The sequence below is a fragment of the Lepisosteus platostomus genome, chromosome 14 (assembly GCF_059453375.1).
Source record: "Lepisosteus platostomus isolate fLepPlt1 chromosome 14, fLepPlt1.hap1, whole genome shotgun sequence".
Classification (NCBI taxonomy): Eukaryota; Metazoa; Chordata; class Actinopteri; order Semionotiformes; family Lepisosteidae; genus Lepisosteus; species Lepisosteus platostomus.
Genome location: NC_142624.1, coordinates 450,953 through 477,386, shown reverse-complemented (window position 1 = coordinate 477,386; position 26,434 = coordinate 450,953). Strand labels below are relative to the sequence as shown.

Here is a 26,434-nt window from a genome sequence, read left to right as displayed (position 1 = left end):
GTGTAATGGTTTACAATCAAATCATGTCGTTTCAACTGGTGAAGGCTGAGGGGGACACGGAGCGCCACCATGCCGCCGCGGTGCGAGTCTCCGATCCGTGGAACCGGCGAGCGGGACCCACGGAGACCACGCGAGGTGTAACAGAAGCGAACAGATTCAAGTTTCACGTCATTCCTTTCAACGTCACAATACGTGTCATCTCCGTGCTTCCTGGTCTTGTCTGTAACTTATTTGCTACGTGTTCTTCAGAGCTGTTTAATAACCGTTTTCTGTAAGATCACAGATCCAAATACTTGCATTAGGAATTTCTTTTCACAAACCCCATGAGACACACTGACAGGGAGAGAAGCTTGGTGTCAGAGCGCAGGGTCAGCCATTTATCCAGCACCCCTGGAGCAGCTGGGGTGAAGGGCCTTGCTCAGGGGCCCAACGGAGCGGGACTCCTCTGCTGGCCGCTGGATACGAACTGGCAGCCTTCCAGCCACAGAGACAGACCCTGAGCCACAGAGCACCGCCCCAGTTACATCATTCGTTGATTTCATTGCTGTCGATAGTAAGAGAAGACTGATGATCGCAGTGTCTGCACAAATTGTAATGTGGGGCAACTTTCCGAGATCTTACAGCCCCAAAAGCCCCGCCTGTCCCAATCGTGAGAAACGGAGCCGCTGCCTCCACTCTGCAACTCTTATCGATAATCAACACTCCGGGTACACACACAGGACACACTGCAGCTGAGGACAAACACTCTCGTTTAAAAACAACCGTCCGGATGATCCTATCGCCCTACAGCTGACCAGCACGCGATAGTTACCAACTAATTAACACCCCGGAAGCGCAGGTTAAGAGCCGCGCGCCGGCAGCACGGCGCAACGCGGCCACGCCCCGAGCTCGGCGGTGATGTAATTGCCCCCCGGCCGTGATTGGCTGCTGCCGCGGAGGCGGAAGTCGCGTCCCTATAAAGCGCAGCGCGGGCGGGGACCCGGCTTCTCACGCGCGCGCGGCGGCCGGAAGCTGGTGCCTGTCTCCGTCTCCGTCTCCGTCTCCGTCTCCGTCTCCGTCTCCGTGTTCGTGTGCGAGACGCACCGAGGCTGCGGTTCAAGCTTCTCCTCGCCCTGCGACCCCAGCGGCCCTCTCCGCCGCTTCTCCCAGCCCGGGGCGTCCCCTCGCCTCCTGCCGCTTTCGGGGTGCATGACAAGTCTGGGGGCCCCTCAAGATGCCGTTTAGTTGTGAGACGGGGCTGCGCCTGCTCCTGGTGGCCTGGGCAGCCGCGCTGGGGGCGGGCGCCCTCGGAGGGGGGCCAGGACAGCGGAGCCGCGACCAGGACGTCCCGCGGTCCGCCTCCGAGCGCCCGCGCAGCTTCGAGGGACCTCCGACCCCACTGGCGCGACGCGGGCGGTACCGTCCCGGACCCCAGCTCCCTGTCCCGCTGCCCAGGGAGCGCGCCGAGCCGGCGACTGCCCGCCGGCCGACGAGGAGGAGGAGGAAGATGAAGGCGAGGCGGCCCTGCAGGCCCCGCCCGGGCAGCGGCAGGCGCTGCTGTGTGGGTGCAGAGAGCGATGGCGCCACCGGGCCTGGTACTGGGACTGATGCCTCCCCCATCGGGCTGCCTGCAGACCCGTCCCCACCTGGGCCCAGAGCCGAGCTCGCGGAAGAGCTGGATGGGGAGCTGGATTGGACCGGCTCCAGAACCCTGCTGGGCCCAGAGGAGCTGGACAGGGGCAAGAGGGAGGAAGATCAAGATCCAGGGCGACCCGGCAGGGGCAAAGAGGAAGACCACGGTAGCCCTTCTCTGGGTGAGAGGGAGGAAGACCACGGTACCTCTTCTCCGGGCAAGAGGGAGGAAGATCGAGACCCAGGGCGACCCAGCAGGGGCAAAGAGGAAGACCACGGTACCTCTTCTCTGGGCAAGAGGGAGGAAGACCACGGTACCTCTTCTCTGGGCAAGAGGGAGGAAGACCACGGTACCTCTTCTCCGGGCAAGAGGGAGGAAGATCGAGACCCAGGGCGACCCAGCAGGGGTAAAGAGGAAGACCAGGATACCTCTTCTCCGGGCAAGAGGGAGGAAGACCACGGTACCTCTTCTCCGGGCAAGAGGGAGGAAGATCGAGACCCAGGGCGACCCAGCAGGGGCAAAGAGGAAGACCATGGTACCTCTTCTCCGGGCAAGAGGGAGGAAGACCATGGTACCTCTTCTCCGGGCAAGAGGGAGGAAGACCATGGTACCTCTTCTCCGGGCAAGAGGGAGGAAGATCGAGACCCAGGGCGACCCAGCAGGGGCAAAGAGGAAGACCACGGTACCCATTCTCCGGGCAAGAGGGAGGAAGACCACGGTACCCATTCTCCGGGCAAGAGGGAGGAAGATCGAGAGACAGGGCGACCCAGCAGGGGCAAAGAGGAAGACCACGATACCTCTACTCCGGCCAAGAGGGAGGAAGATCGAGACGCAGGACGACCCAGCAGGGGCAAAGAGGAAGACCACGGTACCTCTTCTCCGGGCAAGAGGGAGGAAGACCATGGAACCCATTCTCCGGGCAAGAGGGAGGAAGATCGAGACCCAGGGCGACCCAGCAGGGGCAAAGAGGAAGACCACAGTACCCATTCTCCGGGCAAGAGGGAGGAAGACCACGGTACCTCTTCTCCGGGCAAGAGGGAGGAAGATCGAGACCCAGGGCGACCCAGCAGGGGCAAAGAGGAAGACCACAGTACCTCTTCTCCAGGCAAGAGGGAGGAAGACCACGGTACCTCTTCTCCGGGCAAGAGGGAGGAAGATCGAGACCCAGGGCGACCCAGCAGGGGCAAAGAGGAAGACCATGGTACCTCTTCTCCGGGCAAGAGGGAGGAAGACCATGGTACCTCTTCTCCGGGCAAGAGGGAGGAAGATCGAGACCCAGGGCGACCCAGCAGGGGCAAAGAGGAAGACCACGATACCTCTTCTCCGGGCAAGAGGGAGGAAGACCACGATACCCCTTCTCCGGGCAAGAGGGAGGAAGATCAAGAGACAGGGCGACCCAGCAGGGGCAAAGAGGAAGACCAGGATACCTCTTCTCCGGGCAAGAGGGAGGAAGACCACGATACCTCTTCTCCGGGCAAGAGGGAGGAAGACCACGATACCTCTTCTCCGGGCAAGAGGGAGGAAGACCACGATACCTCTTCTCCGGGCAAGAGGGAGGAAGATCAAGAGACAGGGCGACCCAGCAGGGGCAAAGAGGAAGACCAGGATACCTCTTCTCCGGGCAAGAGGGAGGAAGACCACGATACCTCTTCTCCGGGCAAGAGGGAGGAAGAGGATGGTGTGGCAAGGAAGCCCCGACGCTGTTGGGACCTGGAGAGAGAGCTGAGGGAGTGTGGGTGGCCCCCCATCTTCCTGCTGCCCTGGAGAGGGGAGGGGTTCCCCAACCTGCCCCGCCCCCCAGGTGAGTGTCCCGCTGGTGGGGGGCAGTCCGAGCCCAGGCTCAGGGGGTCTGGGGTGTCAGGAGGAACAGCCCCAGGCTCTGGGGTGGGGGGTCCGAGCGGCCTGCTGGTGACAGGTCTGCCCCCCCTCAGCAGGACACTCCGGCCCTGTTCCCTTCTGCCTCTCACCGGGCTGCTCTTCCCACAGGGCGCAGGCCGGCTCCCGGACCGGGTCGGAGACCAGGACACAGACCAGGACACAGACCAGGACACAGACCAGGACACAGACCAGGACACAGACCAGGACACAGACCAGGGCGCAGGCCGGCTCCCGGACCGGGTCGGAAACCAGGACACAGACCAGGGCGCAGGCCGGCTCCCGGACCGGGTCGGAGACCAGCACAGAGACCAGCACAGAGACCAGCACAGAGACCAGCACAGAGACCGGGTCGCAGGCCGGGTCGCAGGCCAGCTCCAAGACCGGGTCGCAAGCCGGCTCCAAGACCGGCTCCAAGACCGGGTCGCAGGCCGGCTCCAAGACCGGGTCGCAGGCCGGCTCCAAGACCGGGTCGCAGGCCGGCTCCAAGACCGGGTCGCAGGCCGGGTCGCAGGCCGGCTCCAAGACCGGGTCGCAGGCCGGCTCCAAGACCGGGTCGCAGGCCGGGTCGCAGGCCGGCTCCAAGACCGGGTCGCAAGCCGGGTCGCAGGCCGGCTCCAAGACCGGGTCGCAGGCCGGGTCGCAGGCCGGCTCCGAGACCGGGTCGCAGGCCGGCTCCGAGACCGGGTCGCAGGCCGGCTCCGAGACCGGGTCGCAGGCCGGATTCAAGACCGGGTCACAAGCCGGGTCGCAGGCCGGCTCCAAGACCGGGTCGCAGGCCGGCTCCAAGACCGGGTCGCAGGCCGGCTCCAAGACCGGGTCGCAAGCCGGGTCGCAAGCCGGGTCGCAAGCCGGGTCGCAGGCCGGATTCAAGGCCGGATTCAAGACCAGGTCGGAAACCAGCACACAGACCAGCACACAGACCGGGTGGCCCCCAATTTGAGCCAGTTGCTGTGTTCCATCAAGAACCAGGCCCGCAGGCCCTCGTCCCCAGCAGTCCCTCAGGTACCGGGTCCGCTTGGTGCCGGTCCTGCTGGGGGTTCGAGTCCCTCCTGGATCAGAGGAGCTGATGGCCACCTGTACTCTGCTCTTCCCGCAGGCTGCAGTATCCCGGCTGACCAGCAGGTGGCGTGTGGCGCTCCCTCCATCGGCGCTGCAGCCTGTGTGTCCAGAGGCTGTTGTGTGGGGGCAGGAGAGGCCGGTGGCTGCTACTACCCCATGAACGGTAGGGGGGGACCCCGAGTACTGATCTGTATGAGTGTATTAAATTTTCTGTGTGTGTGTACAGGAGGAGTGTGTGTATTAACCCCTCTCTCTCTCTCAGTGCAGTGTCAGTGTACAGTAGTGTGCAGGAGGAGTGTGTGTATTAACCCCTCTCTCTCTCTCTCAGTGCAGTGTCAGTGTACAGTAGTGTGCAGGAGGAGTGTGTGTATTAACCCCTCTCTCTCTCTCTCAGTGCAGTGTCAGTGTACAGTAGTGTGCAGGAGGAGTGTGTGTATTAACCCCTCTCTCTCTCTCAGTGCAGTGTCAGTGTACAGTAGTGTGCAGGAGGAGTGTGTGTATTAACCCCTCTCTCTCAGTGCAGTGTCAGTGTACAGTAGTGTGCAGGAGGAGTGTGTGTATTAACCCCTCTCTCTCTCAGTGCAGTGTCAGTGTACAGTAGTGTGCAGGAGGAGTGTGTGTATTAACCCCTCTCTCTCTCTCAGTGCAGTGTCAGTGTACAGTAGTGTGCAGGAGGAGTGTGTGTATTAACCCCTCTCTCTCTCTCTCAGTGCAGTGTCAGTGTACAGTAGTGTGCAGGAGGAGTGTGTGTATTAACCCCTCTCTCTCTCTCTCAGTGCAGTGTCAGTGTACAGTAGTGTGCAGGAGGAGTGTGTGTATTAACCCCTCTCTCTCTCTCTCAGTGCAGTGTCAGTGTACAGTAGTGTGCAGGAGGAGTGTGTGTATTAACCCCTCTCTCTCTCTCTCTCTCAGTGCAGTGTCAGTGTACAGTAGTGTGCAGGAGGAGTGTGTGTATTAACCCCTCTCTCTCTCTCTCAGTGCAGTGTCAGTGTACAGTAGTGTGCAGGAGGAGTGTGTGTATTAACCCCCCTCTCTCTGTGTACAGTAGTGTGCAGGAGGAGTGTGTGTATTAACCCCTCTCTCTCTCTCAGTGCAGTGTCAGTGTACAGTAGTGTACAGGAGGAGTGTGTGTATTAACCCCTCTCTCTCAGTGCAGTGTCAGTGTACAGTAGTGTGCAGGAGGAGTGTGTGTATTAACCCCCCTCTCTCTCTCAGTGCAGTGTCAGTGTACAGTAGTGTGCAGGAGGAGTGTGTGTATTAACCCCCCTCTCTCTCAGTGTACAGTAGTGTGCAGGAGGAGTGTGTGTATTAACCCCTCTCTCTCTCAGTGCAGTGTCAGTGTACAGTAGTGTGCAGGAGGAGTGAGAGTATTAACCCCTCTCTCTCTCAGTGCAGTGTCAGTGTACAGTAGTGTGCAGGAGGAGTGAGAGTATTAACCCCTCTCTCTCTCAGTGCAGTGTCAGTGTACAGTAGTGTGCAGGAGGAGTGTGTGTATTAACCCCTCTCTCTCTCAGTGCAGTGTCAGTGTACAGTAGTGTGCAGGAGGAGTGTGTGTATTAACCCCTCTCTCTCTCTCAGTGCAGTGTCAGTGTACAGTAGTGTGCAGGAGGAGTGTGTGTATTAACCCCCCTCTCTCTCAGTGCAGTGTCAGTGTACAGGAGTGTGTGTATTAACCCCTCTCTCTCTCTCTCAGCCTGTACGAAAGACGGGCACTTTGTCTTCTCGATTCACCGCGGCTCAGCGACGCCCCCTGTTGACCTGGGCAGTCTGAGGGTGGGGGAGTGTGGGTGCCCCCCGGTCTCTCTCACCCAGGACTTCGCCGTCTTCAAGTTCCACCGGCGGGAGTGTGGCACGCAGCTGCGGGTGAGTCTCGGGGGGTGTGGGGGTATCCCCTCTGTCTCTCAGAAACAGCAGCAGCAGCTGCAGTCTTCCAGCTTGTGTGACTGAATTTCCCAGTGGGAGACGTTAGCAGAGCTATTTGAAACCCTGATTAGTCTGAGTCTGCAGTAAACCCTGGAGCACAGACTGCTGCACACTGGGAGTCTGACTGACAGCACTGTCACACCTGGAGTGGATCAGACTGCTGCGCACTGGGAGTCTGACTGACAGCACTGTCACACCTGGAGTGGATCAGACTGCTGCGCACTGGGAGTCTGACTGACAGCACTGTCACACCTGGAGTGGATCAGACTGCTGCGCACTGGGAGTCTGACTGACAGCACTGTCACACCTGGAGTGGATCAGACTGCTGCGCACTGGGAGTCTGACTGACAGCACTGTAAACCCTGGAGTGGATCAGACTGCTGCACACTGGGAGTCTGACTGACAGCACTGTAAACCCTGGAGTGGATCAGACTGCTGCACACTGGGAGTCTGACTGACAGCACTGTCACACCTGGAGTGGATCAGACTGCTGCGCACTGGGAGTCTGACTGACAGCACTGTCACACCTGGAGTGGATCAGACTGCTGCACACTGGGAGTCTGACTGACAGCACTGTAAACCCTGGAGTGGATCAGACTGCTGCGCACTGGGAGTCTGACTGACAGCACTGTAAACCCTGGAGTGGATCAGACTGCTGCACACTGGGAGTCTGACTGACAGCACTGTAAACCCTGGAGTGGATCAGACTGCTGCACACTGGGAGTCTGACTGACAGCACTGTAAACCCTGGAGTGGATCAGACTGCTGCACACTGGGAGTCTGACTGACAGCACTGTCACACCTGGAGTGGATCAGACTGCTGCGCACTGGGAGTCTGACTGACAGCACTGTCACACCTGGAGTGGATCAGACTGCTGCACACTGGGAGTCTGACTGACAGCACTGTAAACCCTGGAGTGGATCAGACTGCTGCGCACTGGGAGTCTGACTGACAGCACTGTAAACCCTGGAGTGGATCAGACTGCTGCGCACTGGGAGTCTGACTGACAGCACTGTCACACCTGGAGTGGATCAGACTGCTGCGCACTGGGAGTCTGACTGACAGCACTGTAAACCCTGGAGTGGATCAGACTGCTGCACACTGGGAGTCTGACTGACAGCACTGTAAACCCTGGAGTGGATCAGACTGCTGCACACTGGGAGTCTGACTGACAGCACTGTAAACCCTGGAGTGGATCAGACTGCTGCGCACTGGGAGTCTGACTGACAGCACTGTCACACCTGGAGTGGATCAGACTGCTGCGCACTGGGAGTCTGACTGACAGCACTGTCACACCTGGAGTGGATCAGACTGCTGCACACTGGGAGTCTGACTGACAGCACTGTAAACCCTGGAGTGGATCAGACTGCTGCACACTGGGAGTCTGACTGACAGCACTGTAAACCCTGGAGTGGATCAGACTGCTGCGCACTGGGAGTCTGACTGACAGCACTGTAAACCCTGGAGTGGATCAGACTGCTGCGCACTGGGGGTGTGTGTCTGTGTGTGGGCTGCTCTTACTGGTGTGCTGGTCCTGTTCCTCAGGTGACAAGAAACTTGCAAGTTTATGTGGCTGAAGTCAGGGGGACTGTTTGGACCAGCGCTGACTGGAACCAGGACATCCCGCACGCTGTCCTGTACAGGTGAGTGTGCGCCAGGCCCGGGTTCTGGTGGTCTGAGATGGGCCGGAGCGGGACCCTGTGCAGGAGGACTGGGCTGGCAGTGGGCTTTCTGGGTACAGCACTGCCACAGGACTTCATGGGCACAGTGACACGGCTCTGGGGTCCTCTCTGACTCCAGGGGCTCCTTCTGTGTGGAGTCTGCATGTTCCTGGCAGGGGGTTTGGCCAGAGGGTTTGTGGGAGGGGCTCCTAGGCACTGATATGCTGACCAGGAACAGCTACTCTGCAATGAGCCCACCTCTCTGATGAAAAGTGGTGAGAGAGCCCTTCACGCTGGGGCCAGACCCGTGTCTCAGGTGTGTCTCAGGTGTGTCTTCTGCTCCAGGTCCTCTGTCCAGTGCGTCTACACAGGCCGGGGCCCCTCCTGGCACCAGGGCGTCTACCTCAAGCACCCCCATGCCCAACCCATCTCCAAGGCAACGCAGCGCACCAGGGTAGAGATCCGCGTGGCCAGAGGTCAGAGCACCACTGTGGAAGACCACTAGGGGGCAGTGCACCTTCCGCCTGGTTCTCGAGCACCTGCATGGTGGTGTGGGAGATCGGACCCCCAGCCTCACTCACCCCCTCCTCCCCAGACTCGACCTACGCCCAGTTCCACAGGCCCAGCCAGCTGCCCCTGCGCCTCAGCCTGAGGGCCCCCCTGTTCCTGGAGGTGCGGCTCGTGTCGCCCCCCGACCCCAGCCTGGTGCTGCTGGTGCACTACTGTGTGGCGTACCCCAGATCCGCGCAGGCCGCCTGGGTGCTCATCTACGACGGGTCAGTGTGCCCCTAACTTAATTAACCCCTCTCTCTCTCTCTCAGTGCAGTGTCAGTGTACAGTAGTGTGCAGGAGGAGTGTGTGTATTAACCCCTCTCTCTCTCAGTGCAGTGTCAGTGTACAGTAGTGTGCAGGAGGAGTGTGTGTATTAACCCCTCTCTCTCAGTGCAGTGTCAGTGTACAGTAGTGTGCAGGAGGAGTGTGTGTATTAACCCCTCTCTCTCTCAGTGCAGTGTCAGTGTACAGTAGTGTGCAGGAGGAGTGTGTGTATTAACCCCTCTCTCTCTCAGTGCAGTGTCAGTGTACAGTAGTGTGCAGGAGGAGTGTGTGTATTAACCCCTCTCTCTCTCAGTGCAGTGTCAGTGTACAGTAGTGTGCAGGAGGAGTGTGTGTATTAACCCCTCTCTCTCTCAGTGCAGTGTCAGTGTACAGTAGTGTGCAGGAGGAGTGTGTGTATTAACCCCCATCTCTCTCTCAGTGCAGTGTCAGTGTACAGTAGTGTGCAGGAGGAGTGTGTGTATTAACCCCTCTCTCTCTCAGTGCAGTGTCAGTGTACAGCAGCGTGCAGGAGTGTGTATTAACCCCTCTCTCTCTGTGCAGGTGCTCACAGCGACTTGAGAGGCAGGTGTTCAGAGACAAGCTGCGCTTCACTGTAAGGAAGCTCCCCCTACAGATTCATGAAGAGGTCAGTCAGTCTGTTTTGTCTGTTCTCTCCTGACGGGCTGTAGGAGTGACCCATCAGCACAGCCTCCTCCCTGAATCTCTTGTAACTGTCTCTGCAGTCCCGGTCTTGTCCACTAGGTGGCCCAGCCAGGCACTACTTGTCAATGACACTCAGACGCACTGTATTGGCCAGGAGCCTCCAGACGAATGAGCCCCTCTGAGCTCATCGCAGTGCCTTGGCGCCTGTTAACGCCTCCAGGAGGTGACGAGGTCAGACTGGGCCGGACTGGGGTCGTGAAACCCGGACTGGATCGGAGATGATCAGAAGGCTCCTGCTTTGTGGGGCTCCAGTTCTCGGCGGTACCGCTCCCCGGTTCGGTTCTGATCCGGCTGTGTTCTCGTCCCCAGGTGCGGGTGCTGTGCTCCACAGAGGCCTGCTCCCCGGCCCGCAGGGCCTGCCTGCTACGCTGCCCCGGCCCCCGCCGTCAGTACCCCTTGCTGCTTTGGGGTAACGGGGGGGGGGTACAGGGTGCAGATACCCCTCCCTTCACAGTTGGGGGGTGGGGGTGGGGTGGAGGTACTCCTCTTCACACCGGGGGGTGTCGGGGGGTGGAGGTGGTGGCGCTGGCTGGCTGGAGACCAGGTTGCTCACAGCCTCTCCCCTCTCTCCCTCAGGGCGGGGGAGGCGGGCGCTGCGTGGTGCCCCGGGTTCGAGCCTGGCGTGGCCCCCGCGGCTCAGGTGCGCCCCCAGTGGCTCGGAGTGTTCCTCAAGCAGCTCTGCGATCTGACACCCCCTCCCGCCCACAGCGGCGTCTGACGGAAGGACTCGAACCTGCGGCCGGGGGGCGGGGGATGGGGACTGGAATAAAGTCTGAGCTGAGCAAGTCTGTGTCCTGGCTCGTCAGTGGGGGGGGCTCTTGACACCAAAGCAGAGCTCTTCTGAGCAGCGCTGCAGAGACCTGAGCGAGCGCTCGCACGCACACGCACAGCGCAGAGGCCTGAGTGCACACACAGATGCCCTGTGCGAGTCCACGTGTGCACACACATGCACAGAGCCCTGAGCGGGTATGCACTCACACACAGCACGGAGCCCTGAGCGGGTATGCACTCACACACAGCACGGAGCCCTGAGTGAGCGCGCGCGTGCACACACACACAACCCCACACAACACGGAGCCCTGAGTGAACACACACAAGCCCTCATGTACACAGCACAGAGCCCTGAGTGAGTGTACACACACAACCCCGTGTAGCACAGAGCCCTGAGTGAGTGTACACGCACAACCCCACACAACACGGAGCCCTGAGTGAACACACACAAGCCCTCATGTACACAGCACAGAGCCCTGAGTGAGTGTACACACACAACCCCGTGTAGCACAGAGCCCTGAGTGAGTGTACACGCACAACCCCACACAACACGGAGCCCTGAGTGAACACACACAAGCCCTCATGTACACAGCACAGAGCCCTGAGTGAGTGTACACACACAACCCCACGCAACACCGAGCCCTGACTGAGTACGCACACTCACAAAGCCCTGAGCCCCGAGACCCCTGAGTGGGTATGCACTCACACACAGCACAGAGCGTGCGCGTGCACACACACAACTCCACACAACACGGAGCCCTGAGTGAACACACACAAGCCCTCATGTACACAGCACAGAGCCCTGAGTGAGTGTACACACACAACCCCGTGTAGCACAGAGCCCTGAGTGAGTGTACACGCACAACCCCACACAACACGGTGCCCTGAGTGAACACACACAAGCCCTCATGTACACAGCACAGAGCCCTGAGTGAGTGTACACACACAACCCCACGCAACACCGAGCCCTGACTGAGTACGCACACTCACAAAGCCCTGAGCCCCGAGACCCCTGAGTGGGTATGCACTCACACACAGCACAGAGCGTGCGCGTGCACACACACAACTCCACACAACACGGAGCCCTGAGTGAACACACACAAGCCCTCATGTACACAGCACAGAGCCCTGAGTGAGTGTACACACACAACCCCGTGTAGCACAGAGCCCTGAGTGAGTGTACACGCACAACCCCACACAACACGGTGCCCTGAGTGAACACACACAAGCCCTCATGTACACAGCACAGAGTCCTGCGCGAGCGCACACACGCTGGCATGCTCGGTGCAGAGCAGTGGTGAACTCTGTGTGTTGTTGTTTGGAAGTGAGGGTTTGAGTTCGTCAGTGCATGAGGCCGGGGCAGGTCCTCACCCCCTGAGCCGAGGGGCTGCTGCACAGCTCCCTGCACGAGCCCCAGATCGCAGCCCTGCTGAAGGGGGGAAAGAGGGGCGTCCAGGGAATCGGCTGGGCAGCTTGTTCCCCCCTCCCACCCCTCTCTGTGTACAGTAGAGCCTCCTGTCCCCACTGCAGGAGCTCATCCAGCTGTGTCTGGAGAGAAGCCAGTTTATCGGCTTCAACGCCCGTTCCCCCCTCCAACCCCTCTCTGTGTACAGTAGAGCTGCTGCTCTCACTCCCTGTCAGTTTCCACGTGTGTCCTGCCTGCTGCTTCTCTCTGGGCTGGAGGGGAGGGGCAATAAGTCTCCTCTTCCGTGTCACCTGTCGGCCTTTGAAAAGCGCTCAAGGGCCGAGACCCGTCCACGCGCGCCGCGGGTGTCGTCATCCTCATCGAGCCGCGCGCCGGGCGGGCTCGGACACGCGTGGGAATGCGAGTCCCGCGATGGCGGCCGAGGGTATATGGCGGCCGCCCGCAGGCCCGCAGGAGGACTGTGCTGTGCTGTGCTGTGCGCGGCGATGCTTTCTGTGTGGAGACGCGCCGAGCTCGGCTTTCTGATCGTGCTCACGTGGAGCTGCACGGGGCTCGTGCGGGGCCGCCTCACTGGTTCCGACTTCCTGAAGGCCTACGGGGAAACGGACCCCGACTACGACCGCTCCGACGAGCCCCCGGACCCCCCGGGGTACGGGGCCCGCGCCTCCCGCTGGCCCGGCGTGGGCGAGAGGCTGGACGCGGGGGGAGACGCGTCCACGCTGATGCGAGTGGACTCCGTGCGGGAGACGGCCCGGCCCGGGCAACCCGTCCCCGCCCCGGCACACGGGACCGAGCCCGGGCGGATTCTGGAAGCCGGGCGCCGTCCCTCTCCCAGCCCGGGCTCGGTCCTGATGGACCAGCCGCTGGGCTCCCGGGACCCGGACTGGATGTCCGGCAGCAGGCAGCCGGCGCCGGACTCGCACTGGGAGCCGAGCCCAGGTCAGGGCGCGTGAGTGCCGAACCGGGACCGGGCCGGGTGTCTGTGGCTCTGTGGGGGTGAAGGGGGTGTCTGTGAGCTGTGTGCTGTGAGAGGGGGTGTTTGTGAGCTGTATATTAACAGTATATGTGTAAGAGTATATTAATAGTATATTGTCCAGCTCGTTTGGTGATGAAGGAGATTAAGAGCTAAAGGAGGTGAGAAAATCATCCAGCCTCTTCAGAGAAGTCGCCTGCACACGTGCTTGACCTGTTCCACACTCCCACCGCCCTTGGTGTAGAGCAGGCGCTCCCCTGTGTGAATTGCTCGTCCCCTGAGGTCCCAGGACGCCGGTGCCGTCTGTCTCGGGACACGGGGCCCCCTGGGACGTCACCCCTCGATGTTCCGCACCGGGGCGAGAGGAGCCCCATGCGCCCTGCTGCTGCTCTCCCGGGGGGCGGCTGTGGCCCCTGTCTCCCTGTGTTCTGTCCCCTCTGCAGGCGGGGCGCAGGGCGAGGTGTCGGGGCCCCCTCCGGGCTCGTGGCTGCGCAGGGGTCCCAGGGTGCACTGCGGGGCCGACGGCATGACGCTGACCGTGAGAGGGCGGCGCGCTGACGACATCGCCGTGGCGCCCGGTGAGCGAGGGGAGGGGCGGCTGTGGGGGTGCAGCAGGCAGAAGGCAGCAACGTCTCCCTCTCTCCCCCAGGGGGCGCCACCCCCATCCCCCTCTCCCAGCTGCCCCCTCACTGTGGACTGAGCTGGAGGAAAACCTGGAGGGAGCTGGTCCTCACGGTGCCGTATACTGGCTGTGCCACCAGCCAGCAGGTCTGTCCCCAGAGTACAGCGCTGAGCTGCTGTGTGTGTGTGTGTGTGTGTGTGTGTGTGTGTGTGTGTGTGTGTGTGTGTGTGTGTGTGTGTGTGACCCCCCCCCTCTCAGTGCAGTGTCAGTGTGCAGTAGTGTGCAGGAGGAGTGTGTGTATCACCCCCCCCCTCTCAGTGCAGTGTCAGTGTACAGTAGTGTGCAGGAGAAGTGTGTGTATTAACCCCTCTCTCTCTCAGTGCAGTGTCAGTGTACAGTAGTGTGCAGGAGGAGTGTGTGTATTAACCCCTCTCTCTCTCAGTGCAGTGTCAGTGTACAGTAGTGTGCAGGAGGAGTGTGTGTATTAACCCCTCTCTCTCAGTGTACAGTAGTGTGCAGGAGGAGTGTGTGTATTAACCCCTCTCTCTCTCACAGTGCAGTGTCAGTGTACAGTAGTGTGCAGGAGGAGTGTGTGTATTAACCCCTCTCTCTCTCAGTGCAGTGTCAGTGTACAGTAGTGTGCAGGAGGAGTGTGTGTATTAACCCCTCTCTCTCTCAGGGCAGTGTCAGTGTACAGTAGTGTGCAGGAGGAGTGTGTGTGTATTAACCCCTCTCTCTCTCAGGGCAGTGTCAGTGTACAGTAGTGTGCAGGAGGAGTGTGTGTATTAACCCCTCTCTCTCTCAGGGCAGTGTCAGTGTACAGTAGTGTGCAGGAGGAGTGTGTGTATTAACCCCTCTCTCTCTCAGGGCAGTGTCAGTGTACAGTAGTGTGCAGGAGGAGTGTGTGTATTAACCCCTCTCTCGCTCAGGGCAGTGTCAGTGTACAGTAGTGTGCAGGAGGAGTGTGTGTATTAACCCCTCTCTCGCTCAGTGTCAGTGTACAGTAGTGTGCAGGAGGAGTGTGTGTATTAACCCCTCTCTCTCAGGGTGGACGCTATGTGCTGCCAGTGCTTTGGCAGGGGCGCCCTGTCCTGATGTCCTGCCCTGTGTTTCCCCTGCTGCCCCCTCCAATCTCCTGTAGCCCTGCGGAGATGAGTGTCCAGCTGGAGGCGCTGTCTGTTCAGGAGCTCCGGGTGCACTGTGAGTCCCACCTTCATCCTGTGTTGTCGTGTGCAGTCAGGCACTGACCCTGACCCTGACCCTGACCCCTCTGTCTCTTCCAGTGAGGGGGCAGTGGGTGTTGGTGGAGGAAGTTGCAGTGCATTGTGGGTTCAGCTGGAGGAGGAGTGAGGACAGGCTGGTCTTCACTGTGGCGTACAGTGGCTGTGGAGTCAAGTCAGAGGTACAGTAGAGAGATGTCTGGAGTGTCCAGTCAGTGTGTGTATGAACCCCTCTCTCTCTCAGTGCAGTGTTCATGTACTGGAGTGTCCAGTCAGTGTGTCTGTATGAACCCCTCTCTCTCTCTCAGTGCAGTGTTCATGTACTGGAGTGTCCAGTCAGTGTGTCTGTATGAACCCCTCTCTCTCTCAGTGCAGTGTTCATGTACTGGAGTGTCCAGTCAGTGTGTCTGTATGAACCCCTCTCTCTCTCAGTGCAGTGTTCATGTACTGGAGTGTCCAGTCAGTGTGTCTGTATGAACCCCTCTCTCTCTCAGTGCAGTGTTCATGTACTGGAGTGTCCAGTCAGTGTGTCTGTATGAACCCCTCTCTCTCTCAGTGCAGTGTTCATGTACTGGAGTGTCCAGTCAGTGTGTCTGTATGAACCCCTCTCTCTCTCAGTGCAGTGTTCATGTACTGGAGTGTCCAGTCAGTGTGTCTGTATTAACCCCTCTCTCTCTCAGTGCAGTGTTCATGTACTGGAGTGTCCAGTCAGTGTGTCTGTATTAACCCCCCTCTCTCTCAGTGCAGTGTTAATGTACTGGAGTGTCCAGTCAGTGTGTCTGTATGAACCCCTCTCTCTCTCAGTGCAGTGTTCATGTACTGGAGTGTCCAGTCAGTGTGTCTGTATGAACCCCTCTCTCTCTTAGTGCAGTGTTCATGTACTGGAGTGTCCAGTCAGTGTGTCTGTATGAACCCCTCTCTCTCTCAGTGCAGTGTTCATGTACTGGGGTGTTCAGTCAGGGTGTCTCCTCTCCTCAGGGGGGGGTGTACTCCCTGACCCTGCTCTGGGGTGAGAGGGAGGTCACTCTGTCCTGCCCGGCTGTTCTGCCCCCTGCTCCCCCTCCCCCTGGGACAGCTGCCCCCCCGCCGCGGCCCCCCTCGCTCCTCTGCAGGAAGACCAGGATGTGGGCGGTGCTGCCGTCTGCCCGGCCCGACTCGCTGCAGGTCCGAGGTGAGTCCGCGTCTCCCCAGGGTCTCCCCTGGACGGTGACCACGCACCCGGTATCTCCTGGGGTGGGTGGACGCAGGCGGCGGGGTGCCTCTCCCCCTGACCTCTGGGGCCAGCTCGCAGTGGTCACGGGGCCCCTGTGGCGGTCACTGGGGCCCCTGCGGTCCCTGAACGCCCGGGTCTGACCCGTGAGCCGCGAGGCGGGTGGCGCCGGGCCGGGCCGGGAGTCGGGCTGGGCCGGGTCAGGACCTCGCCCACAAGAGCCCGTCCTGCTCTTGCAGACCGCAGCGGCGCGTGGCGGCCAGTGGGGGGCGCGGCGCCACTCTGCGCCTACGAGGTGAAGAGGGGAGACGAGGGGGGGGTGGTCTTCTCCTCCCCCCTGCCCGGCTGTGACTCCCGGACGCTGGTCAGTGTGCGCCTCCGGCCCGGCCCGGCCCGGTGCGCGGGACAGCCCGGTAACCCCTGTCCTCTCCCAGGCCCCATCCCTGCTCTCTCTCCCGCTCCGTTTCCACGACGATGCCCTGCTGCGCTGGCGCACGCTGGACCTGCGGTGCCCAGTGGCTCCTGGTCAGACTCCCCCCACACCCCCTCGGACCACTGACCACCCTGGGCCCCGCCCTTCCCCCCACCCGCTCCCTGCCCCACTCCAGCCCAGGGTCACCTGTGGGCAGCAGCATCTGAGTGTGGACCTGCCCCGCGGGCCAGTCAGGGGCATCGCAGTGCGGAGTGAGTAGAGCCCAGCTACTGCACACTACTGAACACTCCTGTACACTGACACTGCACCGAGAGAGGGGGGGGTTAATACACACACTCCTCCTGCACACTACTGTACACTGACACTGCACTGAGAGAGAGAGAGGGGTTAATACACACACTCCTCCTGTACACTACTGTACACTGACACTGCACTGAGAGAGAGAGGGGTTAATACACACACTCCTCCTGCACACTACTGTACACTGACACTGCACTGAGAGAGAGGGGTTAATACACACACTCCTCCTGCACACTACTGTACACTGACACTGCACTGAGAGAGAGAGGGGTTAATACACACACTCCTCCTGCACACTACTGTACACTGACACTGCACTGAGAGAGAGGGGGGTTAATACACACACTCCTCCTGCACACTACTGTACACTGACACTGCACTGAGAGAGAGGGGGGTTAATACACACACTCCTCCTGCACACTACTGTACACTGACACTGCACTGAGAGAGAGGGGGGTTAATACACACACTCCTCCTGCACACTACTGTACACTGACACTGCACTGAGAGAGAGGGGGGTTAATACACACAGTCCTCCTGCACACTACTGTACACTGACACTGCACTGAGAGAGAGAGGGGTTAATACACACACTCCTCCTGCACACTACTGTACACTGACACTGCACTGAGAGAGAGGGGGGTTAATACACACACTCCTCCTGCACACTACTGTACACTGACACTGCACTGAGAGAGAGAGGGGTTAATACACACACTCCTCCTGCACACTACTGGACAGTCTATCCTGTGTTGCTGTAGGTGCCTCTGGAGAGGAGGTGGGGGTACTGGGGGCTGCAGGGCTGTGTGGGTACGAGGTGACCAGCGCAGGGGACAGGAACACTCTGAGGGTCCCTTACAGCGCCTGTCATGTCCGGAGAGAGGTGAGCTTGCTGACCGCTGACCGCTGCCCCCCAGGGCAGGCTCGGGGAGCGGGTGACCCCATCCCTTGTCTCTCAGGCAGGTCGCTACACGCTGGAGGTGCTGTACGTGGCTGCCAGCGGGGCGCGGGGTGCCAGCCGGCTGTCCTGCCCCCTCCGCCCTGCCCCTGCCAGTCCGGGCTGCAGTTCCCCGCCCGGCCAGCGGGTGCAGTGTGGAGCAGGGGGCGTCTCCCCCTCCGGCTGCCTGCGGAGGGGCTGCTGCGTGGAGCCCCTCACCGGCCGGTGCTACTACCCCATGGACGGTAGGGTCCCCCCTTTCTGCAGGCGCGCCCCCCGCGGCCCAGCGGCGCTCACTCACGCGCCCCTCCTCTCCGCAGAGTGCACCCCTGACGGTCACTTCGTCTTCTCCGTGGCCCGCTCGCTGGCGGAGCCCCCCCTGGACCCCACCAGCCTGGTGATTGCGGGGAACCCTTCCTGCAGCCCCCTTGTCTCCACCCCCGACTTCGCGGTCTTCAGGGTCCCCCTCTCTGGCTGTGGGACACGCTCCTTTGTAGGTCCAGCAAGGGCGCCCCGTCTCTCTCTCGCAGGCGGCCTGGTTTTGTGACGGGCAGTCTGTCTGTGTGACGGCAGGTCGTTGGGGAGACACTGGTGTACCTGACTGAGGTCACCAACACCATGACGACCAGGAGTCAGAACTATGGGCGTATCACCCGAGACTTACCTTTCAGGTACAAAGTGCATCTCCCCCCCCCCCCCAGTGCAGTGTCAGTGTACAGTAGTGTGCAGGAGGAGTGTGTGTATTAACCCCTCTCTCTCTCAGTGCAGTGTCAGTGTACAGTAGTGTGCAGGAGGAGTGTGTGTATTAACCCCTCTCTCTCAGTGCAGTGTCAGTGTACAGTAGTGTGCAGGAGGAGTGTGTGTATTAACCCCTCTCTCTCTCAGTGCAGTGTCAGTGTACAGTAGTGTGCAGGAGGAGTGTGTGTATTAACCCCTCTCTCTCTCTCAGTGCAGTGTCAGTGTACAGTAGTGTGCAGGAGGAGTGTGTGTATTAACCCCTCTCTCTCTCTCAGTGCAGTGTCAGTGTACAGTAGTGTGCAGGAGGAGTGTGTGTATTAACCCCTCTCTCTCAGTGCAGTGTCAGTGTACAGTAGTGTGCAGGAGGAGTGTGTGTATTAACCCCTCTCTCTCTCAGTGCAGTGTCAGTGTACAGTAGTGTGCAGGAGGAGTGTGTGTATTAACCCCTCTCTCTCTCTCAGTGCAGTGTCAGTGTACAGTAGTGTGCAGGAGTGTGTGTATTAACCCCTCTCTCTCTCAGTGCAGTGTCAGTGTACAGTAGTGTGCAGGAGTGTGTGTATTAACCCCTCTATGTCCAGGCTGTTTGTAGAGTGCCGCTATGCACAGGGTAGTCTGACCAGTGTGGGACTCCTGGTGAAGATGCCTTTTCTGCCCCCCATACTTCATGCTGAGGGGAAATTTGGTGTGCAGCTCCTCATTGCCACTGGTAAACTTCTCTCTCTCAGTGTCCAGTCAGTGTGTCTGTATGAACCCCTCTCTCTCTCAGTGCAGTGTTCATGTACTGGAGTGTCCAGTCAGTGTGTCTGTATGAACCCCTCTCTCTCTCAGTGCAGTGTTCATGTAGTGGAGTGTCCAGTCAGTGTGTCTGTATGAACCCCTCTCTCTCTCAGTGCAGGGTTAATGTACTGGACAGTCCAGTCAGTGTGTTTGTATTAACCCCTCTCTCTCTCTCAGTGCAGTGTTCATGTACTGGAGTGTCCAGTCAGTGTGTCTGTATGAACCCCTCTCTCTCTCAGTGCAGTGTTAATGTACTGGAGTGTCCAGTCAGTGTGTGTGTATGAACCCCTCTCTCTCTCTCAGTGCAGTGTTAATGTACTGGAGTGTCCAGTCAGTGTGTGTGTATGAACCCCTCTCTCTCTCAGTGCAGTGTTCATGTACTGGAGTGTCCAGTCAGTGTGTCTGTATGAACCCCTCTCTCTCTCAGTGCAGTGTTAATGTACTGGAGTGTCAGTCAGTGTGTCTGTATGAACCCCTCTCTCTCTCAGTGCAGTGTTCATGTACTGGAGTGTCCAGTCAGTGTGTGTATGAACCCCTCTCTCTCTCCAGATGAACACTATACTCAGTTCTACCCTCAGTATCACCGGCCCCTCAGTCTCCTGCTGGGACGCCCCCTGTTCCTGGAGGTGCGGCTCGTGTCGCCCCCTGACCCCAGCCTGGTGCTGCTGGTGCACTACTGCCTGGCCTACCCCCGCTCCGCGCAGGCCGCCTGGGTGCTCATCTACGACGGGTCAGTGTCTCGGCCTGGGGGGCCGGCGGGCCGCCCCTCGCTCTCGAGCTGGGGATGGGGGTACCTGCTGCCCTCACCCGCGCTCAGAGCAGTGACCCTCGACCTCTCTGGCCCCTGTGACCCCTGTGCTCCCCTCTGTCCAGCTGTCCCAACCCCCTGGACGTGGGCCAGACCTCCGTGCTGCACCCCGGCCCGGCCGACCCGACCCGCCAGCGGCGCCGCTTCCTGGTGCGCGCCTTCCAGTTTGTGCCGAGTCACGCGCTGAGGCCCGGGGAGGACCAGGAGGTTCGGACCGCCCGCCCGGCTGCAGGCACAGCCCTGGGACGTCCACTGACCCACCGGACTCGGCCCTCAGGCCCGGGAGGGGCAGGGGCCTGTGGACCTGCCCTCGGCCCCCCGAGAGCTCCGGTGGGCTCGTGGAGCCTGTGGCTGCGGCTCTCTTCAGCAAATGTGGGGACCCCTCTGCCCCTCGTCTTCGGGGTCTCCCCTAATCCCCCTTCTCTCCCCAGATCTACTTCATGTGCTCCACGGAGGTCTGCTCCCCCAGCCAGGGGCCCTGTGTGGAGGGCTGCTTCCAGAGGCACAGTGAGTACCCCCCAGTGCTGTGCCCTGCTGCCCGCTGGGCACAGATACCAGCCTCTCCCTCGCTTGCTCTCCTCTCAGAGATCCTGCTGCCCGCTGGGCACAGATACCAGCCTCTCTTTCGCTCACTCTCCTCTCAGAGATCCCGCTGGGCACAGATACCAGCCTCTCTCTCGCTCGCTCTCCACTCAGAGATCCTGCTGCCCGCTGGGCACAGATACCAGCCTCTCTCTCGCTCACTCTCCTCTCAGAGATCCCGCTGGGCACAGATACCAGCCTCTCTCTCGCTCGCTCTCCACTCAGAGATCCCGCTGGGCACAGATACCAGCCTCTCTCTCGCTCGCTCTCCACTCAGAGATCCCGCTGGGCACAGATACCAGCCTCTCTCTCGCTCGCTCTCCACTCAGAGATCCCGCTGGGCACAGATACCAGCCTCTCTCTCGCTCGCTCTCCACTCAGAGATCCTGCTGCCCGCTGGGCACAGATACCAGCCTCTCTCTCGCTCGCTCTCCTCTCAGAGATCCTGCTGGGCACAGATACCAGCCTCTCTCTCGCTCACTCTCCTCTCAGAGATCCCGCTGGGCACAGATACCAGCCTCTCTCTCGCTCGCTCTCCACTCAGAGATCCTGCTGCCCGCTGGGCACAGATACCAGCCTCTCTCTCGCTCGCTCTCCACTCAGAGATCCTGCTGCCCGCTGGGCACAGATACCAGCCTCTCTCTCGCTCGCTCTCCTCTCAGAGATCCCGCTGGGCACAAATACCAGCCTCTCTCTCGCTCGCTCTCCTCTCAGAGATCCTGCTGCCCGCTGGGCACAGATACCAGCCTCTCTCTCGCTCGCTCTCCTCTCGGAGATCCTGCTGGGCACAGATACCAGCCTCTCTCTCGCTCGCTCTCCTCTCAGAGATCCCGCTGGGGACAGATACCAGCCTCTCTCTCGCTCGCTCTCCTCTCAGAGATCCCGCTGGGCACAGATACCAGCCTCTCTCTCTCGCTCGCTCTCCTCTCAGAGATCCTGCTGCCCGCTGGGCACAGATACCAGCCTCTCTCTCGCTCGCTCTCCTCTCAGAGATCCTGCTGCCCGCTGGGCACAGATACCAGCCTCTCTCTCGCTCGCTCCCCTCTCAGAGATCCCGCTGGGCACAGATACCAGCCTCTCCCTCCTCTCTCTCCTCAGAGATCCCTGGGCCCTCTCAAGCTGGTGCAGGAGGAGGCTGTGGCACAGTGCCCTGCTCTACAGCACCTGGTGCCGATGGGCCAGAGCTCAGTGCAGGCAGGTCTGTCTTCAGCTCATCATCTCTCTCAGCCACTGTGCCTTCCTCTCCTCCTGTCGTCTCTCGCAATTCAATTCAAGGGGCTTTATTAGCTTGACCGATGGGTACAATCAGTGTTGCCAAGGCAAATAAAAATTCACATGAAAATAAAACCAAAAATAAAATCTACAGACATTTACAACAAAGATGTAAAATGTATTACATCTACTGTAGACAGATGGAGCATTATTGGGAGACAGGCTCACTGTTCCTCAGGCTGGGACAGGAGATCACATACTGGGTTGCCAGTTCAGTTGAGTTCTCTCCTCCCTCTCCCAGTAGGATTGGGACCCGTTGTGATTCTCTCTCTCTCTCTCTGTGCTGCTGTGCCTCCTATCCTCACTCACTCAAGCTCTTCTCTCTTTGCAGTTCAACAGGATCCCAGCAGTTCTGATTTGGGAAGAGATGCCAAGAATCTCTACAACATGATTGTATGATGTTGCAATAAAGAATCTTGAGAAACAGGAGTTACTGTCTCTGTGCAGTGTCAGTGTACAGTAATAATTATAATAATTGCTCACACTTGTATAGCACTTTTCTGGACACTCCACTCAAAGCACTTTACAGGTAATGGGGACTCCCCTCCACCACAGTAGTGTGCAGGAGGAGTGTGTGTATTAACCCCTCTGTCTCTCAGTGCAGTGTCAGTGTACAGTAGTGTGCAGGAGGAGTGTGTGTATTAACCCCTCTGTCTCTCAGTGCAGTGTCAGTGTACAGTAGTGTGCAGGAGGAGTGTGTGTATTAACCCCTCTCTCTCTCAGTGCAGTGTCAGTGTACAGTAGTGTGCAGGAGGAGTGTGTGTATTAACCCCTCTCTCTCTCAGTGCAGTGTCAGTGTACAGTAGTGTACAGGAGGAGTGTGTGTATTAACCCCTCTCTCTCAGTGCAGTGTCAGTGTACAGTAGTGTGCAGGAGGAGTGTGTGTATTAACCCCTCTCTCTCTCAGTGCAGTGTCAGTGTACAGTAGTGTGCAGGAGGAGTGTGTGTATTAACCCCTCTCTCTCTCTCAGTGCAGTGTCAGTGTACAGTAGTGTGCAGGAGGAGTGTGTGTATTAACCCCTCTCTCTCTCAGTGCAGTGTCAGTGTACAGTAGTGTGCAGGAGGAGTGTGTGTATTAACCCCTCTCTCTCAGTGCAGTGTCAGTGTACAGTAGTGTGCAGGAGGAGTGTGTGTATTAACCCCTCTCTCTCTCAGTGCAGTGTCAGTGTACAGTAGTGTGCAGGAGGAGTGTGTGTATTAACCCCTCTCTCTCTCAGTGCAGTGTCAGTGTACAGTAGTGTGCAGAAGGAGTGTGTGTATTAACCCCTCTCTCTCTCAGTGCAGTGTCAGTGTACAGTAGTGTGCAGGAGGAGTGTGTGTATTAACCCCTCTCTCTCAGTGCAGTGTCAGTGTACAGTAGTGTGCAGGAGGAGTGTGTGTATTAACCCCTCTCTCTCTCTCAGTGCAGTGTCAGTGTACAGTAGTGTGCAGGAGGACTGTGTGTATTAACCCCTCTCTCTCTCTCAGTGCAGTGTCAGTGTACAGTAGTGTGCAGGAGGAGTGTGTGTATTAACCCCTCTCTCTCTCAGTGCAGTGTCAGTGTACAGTAGTGTGCAGGAGGAGTGTGTGTATTAACCCCTCTCTCTCTCTCAGTGCAGTGTCAGTGTACAGTAGTGTGCAGGAGGAGTGTGTGTATTAACCCCTCTCTCTCTCAGTGCAGTGTCAGTGTACAGTAGTGTGCAGGAGGAGTGTGTGTATTAACCCCTCTGTCTCGCTCAGTGCAGTGTCAGTGTACAGTAGTGTGCAGGAGGAGTGTGTGTATTAACCCCTCTGTCTCGCTCAGTGCAGTGTCAGTGTACAGTAGTGTGCAGGAGGAGTGTGTGTATTAACCCCTCTCTCTCAGTGCAGTGTCAGTGTACAGTAGTGTGCAGGAGGAGTGTGTGTATTAACCCCTCTCTCTCTCAGTGCAGTGTCAGTGTACAGTAGTGTGCAGGAGGAGTGTGTGTATTAACCCCTCTCTCTCTCAGTGCAGTGTCAGTGTACAGTAGTGTGCAGGAGGAGTGTGTGTATTAACCCCTCTCTCTCTCTCAGTGCAGTGTCAGTGTACAGTAGTGTGCAGGAGGAGTGTGTGTATTAACCCCTCTCTCTCTCAGTGCAGTGTCAGTGTACAGTAGTGTGCAGGAGGAGTGTGTGTATTAACCCCTCTCTCTCAGTGCAGTGTCAGTGTACAGTAGTGTGCAGGAGGAGTGTGTGTATTAACCCCTCTCTCTCTCAGTGCAGTGTCAGTGTACAGTAGTGTGCAGGAGGAGTGTGTGTATTAACCCCTCTCTCTCTCAGTGCAGTGTCAGTGTACAGTAGTGTGCAGGAGGAGTGTGTGTATTAACCTTTCTTTCTTTCTTTTTCTTTCTTTTTCAATTCAAGGTGCTTTATTAGCATGACCGATGGGTACAATCAGTGTTGCCAAAGCAAATAAAAATAATACAATGAACATAGAACAAAACAAAAAATAGAAGTAAAGTAAAATCTACAGACATTTACAACAAAGACATATTATATAATATCGACATATACTGTAGGCGGCTGGAGCATTATTGGGAGACGGACTCACTGTTCCTCAGGCTGTGACAGGAGATCACATACTGGGCTGCCAGATCAACTGAGTTCCCTCCTCCCTCTCCCAGTAGGATTGGGACCTGTTGTGGTTTTGGCAGGTGTGGGAACTCTGGGATTAGATTTCTGAATTTCGGGAAGAATGTTTCTCTAATCCCAGAGTATCTGTCACAGTGCAGTAGGAAGTGCACCTCTGTCTCTATTTCTCCCTGCTGGCAGTGGGAGCACAGCCTGTCCTCTCTGGGCAGCCAGGTCTGCCTGTGTCGCCCAGTTTCTATGGCCAGGTTGTGGTCACTGAGCCTGTACTTCGTCAGGGTCTGTTTCTGTTTGTTATTTTTTATTTTGGTCAAATATTCAGCTAGTGTGTATTGTCTGTTTAAGGTTCTGTAGCATTCCAGTTTATGTTGTGTTTGTGTGTGTGTGTCCCAGTGTGTGAGATATTGCTGTTTGATCTGTGCTGTGATGTGGTTGAGTCTGGGTTGTGGTGCTCTAGCAGTGCTGTCCTGAGGCTGGTTAGTGTTGGTGTGGCTCAGGTCGGTGAGCCTCAGGACCAGCTGGCTCAGGGGGCTCTGTTTTGGGCTCAGCTCTTGGCTGAGCAGGGCTTTGTGGTGGTAGGAATTTTGGTCACTGTTTTTTAGGTGTAGCCAATACTTTAATACTCTCTTCTGTATGTTTATCAATAGTGGGTACTGGCCTAATTCGGCCCTGCACCCGTTGTTAGGAGTTTTTCTCTGCACACGGAGGATGTTTCTACAGATCTCCATGTGCAGAGTTTCTGTGGGGTGTTTGTCCCATTGGGTGTAATCCTGGTCTGTGAGGGGACCCCAAACTACACTGCCGTATAGGGCAATGGGTTGGATTACACTTTCAAATATTTGGAGCCAGATTCTTGTTGGTGGGTTGATGTTGAAGAGCCTCCTTCTTATTGCGTAGAAAGCCCTGAGTGCCTTCTCCCTCAGTGCCTTCACTGCCAGGTCAAAACTCCCGGAAGAGCTGATGGTGAGACCGAGATATGTGTAGCTGGATGTGTGCTCCAATGTGTTGTTGTTCAGTGTGAATTTGTACCTGTTTCCCTGAGGTCTGGCTTTCTTCTGGAAAACCATAACTCTGGTCTTGTCCAGATTGACTGTCAGTGCCCAGGTCTGACAGTACTGCTCCAGCAGTGCCAGGTTCTGCTGCAGCCCCTGTTCTGTGGTCTCTCTCTCTCTCTCAGTGCAGTGTCAGTGTCAGTGTACAGTAGTGTGCAGGAGGAGTGTGTGTATTAACCCCTCTCTCTCTCAGTGCAGTGTCAGTGTACAGTAGTGTGCAGGAGGAGTGTGTGTATTAACCCCTCTCTCTCTCAGTGCAGTGTCAGTGTACAGTAGTGTGCAGGAGGAGTGTGTGTATTAACCCCTCTCTCTCTCAGTGCAGTGTCAGTGTACAGTAGTGTGCAGGAGGAGTGTGTGTATTAACCTCTCTCTCTCTCAGTGCAGTGTCAGTGTACAGTAGTGTGCAGGAGGAGTGTGTGTATTAACCCCTCTCTCTCTCAGTGCAGTGTCAGTGTACAGTAGTGTGCAGGAGGAGTGTGTGTATTAACCTCTCTCTCTCTCAGTGCAGTGTCAGTGTACAGTAGTGTGCAGGAGGAGTGTGTGTATTAACCCCTCTCTCTCTCAGTGCAGTGTCAGTGTGCAGGAGGAGTGTGTGTATAAGCTGTTTCCTCAGTGCAGTAGCGCTTGAAACAGTCACATCCTGGTTGTGGTTACCTGCAGTTTCTCTCGCTGGCTGTTGTCGGCTCCTCTCCTCCCCCCCCGGAGTTCAGTGCGGTTGCGAGCGCCTGCGGGCTCTGGTGGGGCGGAGGGGAAGCAGGAGGTCTGCTCCTCTAGCCGGCCGTTAGGGTGACTAGGGCTTAGTGAGGCTCCGCGGGGGGTTCCCCTTTTCTGTTGCCCCAGGGCCCTCTGGATCAGCTGGTTCATTATACCCCCCGAGCAGCAGCGCGGTGCCCCCCCTGCGCCCCGGGGGCTTCAACGAGCTGCGACGACTCCTGGTGCCGGAGGGTGTGCGGGTGTTTGGGGGACCCTGAGTTTGAGGGCGTCGCGCTGGGAGAGAGGGGGGACCGTGAGGCGCGGGTGTTTTGGGAAGAGCCGCGGGGGGCGGGGCGTCGTG

The 26,434-nt window shown here is 58.4% G+C and overlaps 2 protein-coding genes and 1 long non-coding RNA gene across 10 annotated transcripts; 2 read left to right on the top strand and 1 right to left on the bottom strand.

Annotated features, from left to right (window-relative positions):
* Positions 1-1,050: 1,050 nt before the first annotated feature.
* On the top strand, positions 1,051-10,458 carry LOC148648522 (uncharacterized). 4 transcript variants are annotated; one of them, XM_088606924.1, is made up of 12 exons: positions 1,051-3,413; positions 3,599-3,622; positions 3,683-3,934; positions 4,379-4,492; positions 4,587-4,712; positions 6,243-6,412; positions 8,019-8,116; positions 8,480-8,610; positions 8,730-8,910; positions 9,512-9,596; positions 9,983-10,058; positions 10,250-10,458. In XM_088606924.1, exons 1-12 carry the CDS (start codon positions 1,214-1,216, stop codon positions 10,360-10,362), a joined length of 3,570 nt encoding a protein of 1,189 aa, XP_088463050.1. In that variant the 5' UTR covers positions 1,051-1,213; the 3' UTR covers positions 10,363-10,458. The 4 variants fall into 4 exon arrangements, with proteins under 4 accessions (XP_088463050.1, XP_088463048.1, XP_088463051.1 ...); XM_088606922.1 differs by having other exon boundaries at positions 3,659-3,934; XM_088606925.1 differs by lacking the exon at positions 3,599-3,622 and having other exon boundaries at positions 3,707-3,934.
* Positions 10,459-12,090: 1,632 nt separating this feature from the next.
* On the top strand, positions 12,091-22,171 carry LOC148648521 (uncharacterized). 5 transcript variants are annotated; one of them, XM_088606947.1, is made up of 17 exons: positions 12,091-12,809; positions 13,287-13,421; positions 13,493-13,611; positions 14,512-14,665; positions 14,749-14,867; positions 15,664-15,856; positions 16,135-16,259; positions 16,330-16,579; positions 17,390-17,511; positions 17,588-18,058; positions 18,139-18,236; positions 18,882-19,009; positions 19,630-19,810; positions 19,954-20,095; positions 20,320-20,395; positions 21,569-21,668; positions 22,074-22,171. In XM_088606947.1, the coding sequence occupies exons 1-17, from the start codon at positions 12,299-12,301 to the stop codon at positions 22,096-22,098; spliced, it is 2,949 nt and encodes a 982-aa protein (XP_088463073.1). In that variant the 5' UTR covers positions 12,091-12,298; the 3' UTR covers positions 22,099-22,171. The 5 variants fall into 5 exon arrangements, with proteins under 5 accessions (XP_088463073.1, XP_088463071.1, XP_088463075.1 ...); XM_088606946.1 differs by having other exon boundaries at positions 12,092-12,809; positions 17,588-17,810; positions 17,886-18,058; positions 19,954-20,395; XM_088606945.1 differs by having other exon boundaries at positions 19,954-20,395.
* On the bottom strand, positions 21,735-26,381 carry LOC148648520 (uncharacterized). The gene is made up of 2 exons (XR_015926535.1): positions 26,035-26,381; positions 21,735-22,094 (listed from the first exon to the last, which is right to left on the bottom strand). It is a non-coding gene; the product is annotated as an uncharacterized LOC148648520 (long non-coding RNA).
* Positions 26,382-26,434: the final 53 nt, after the last annotated feature.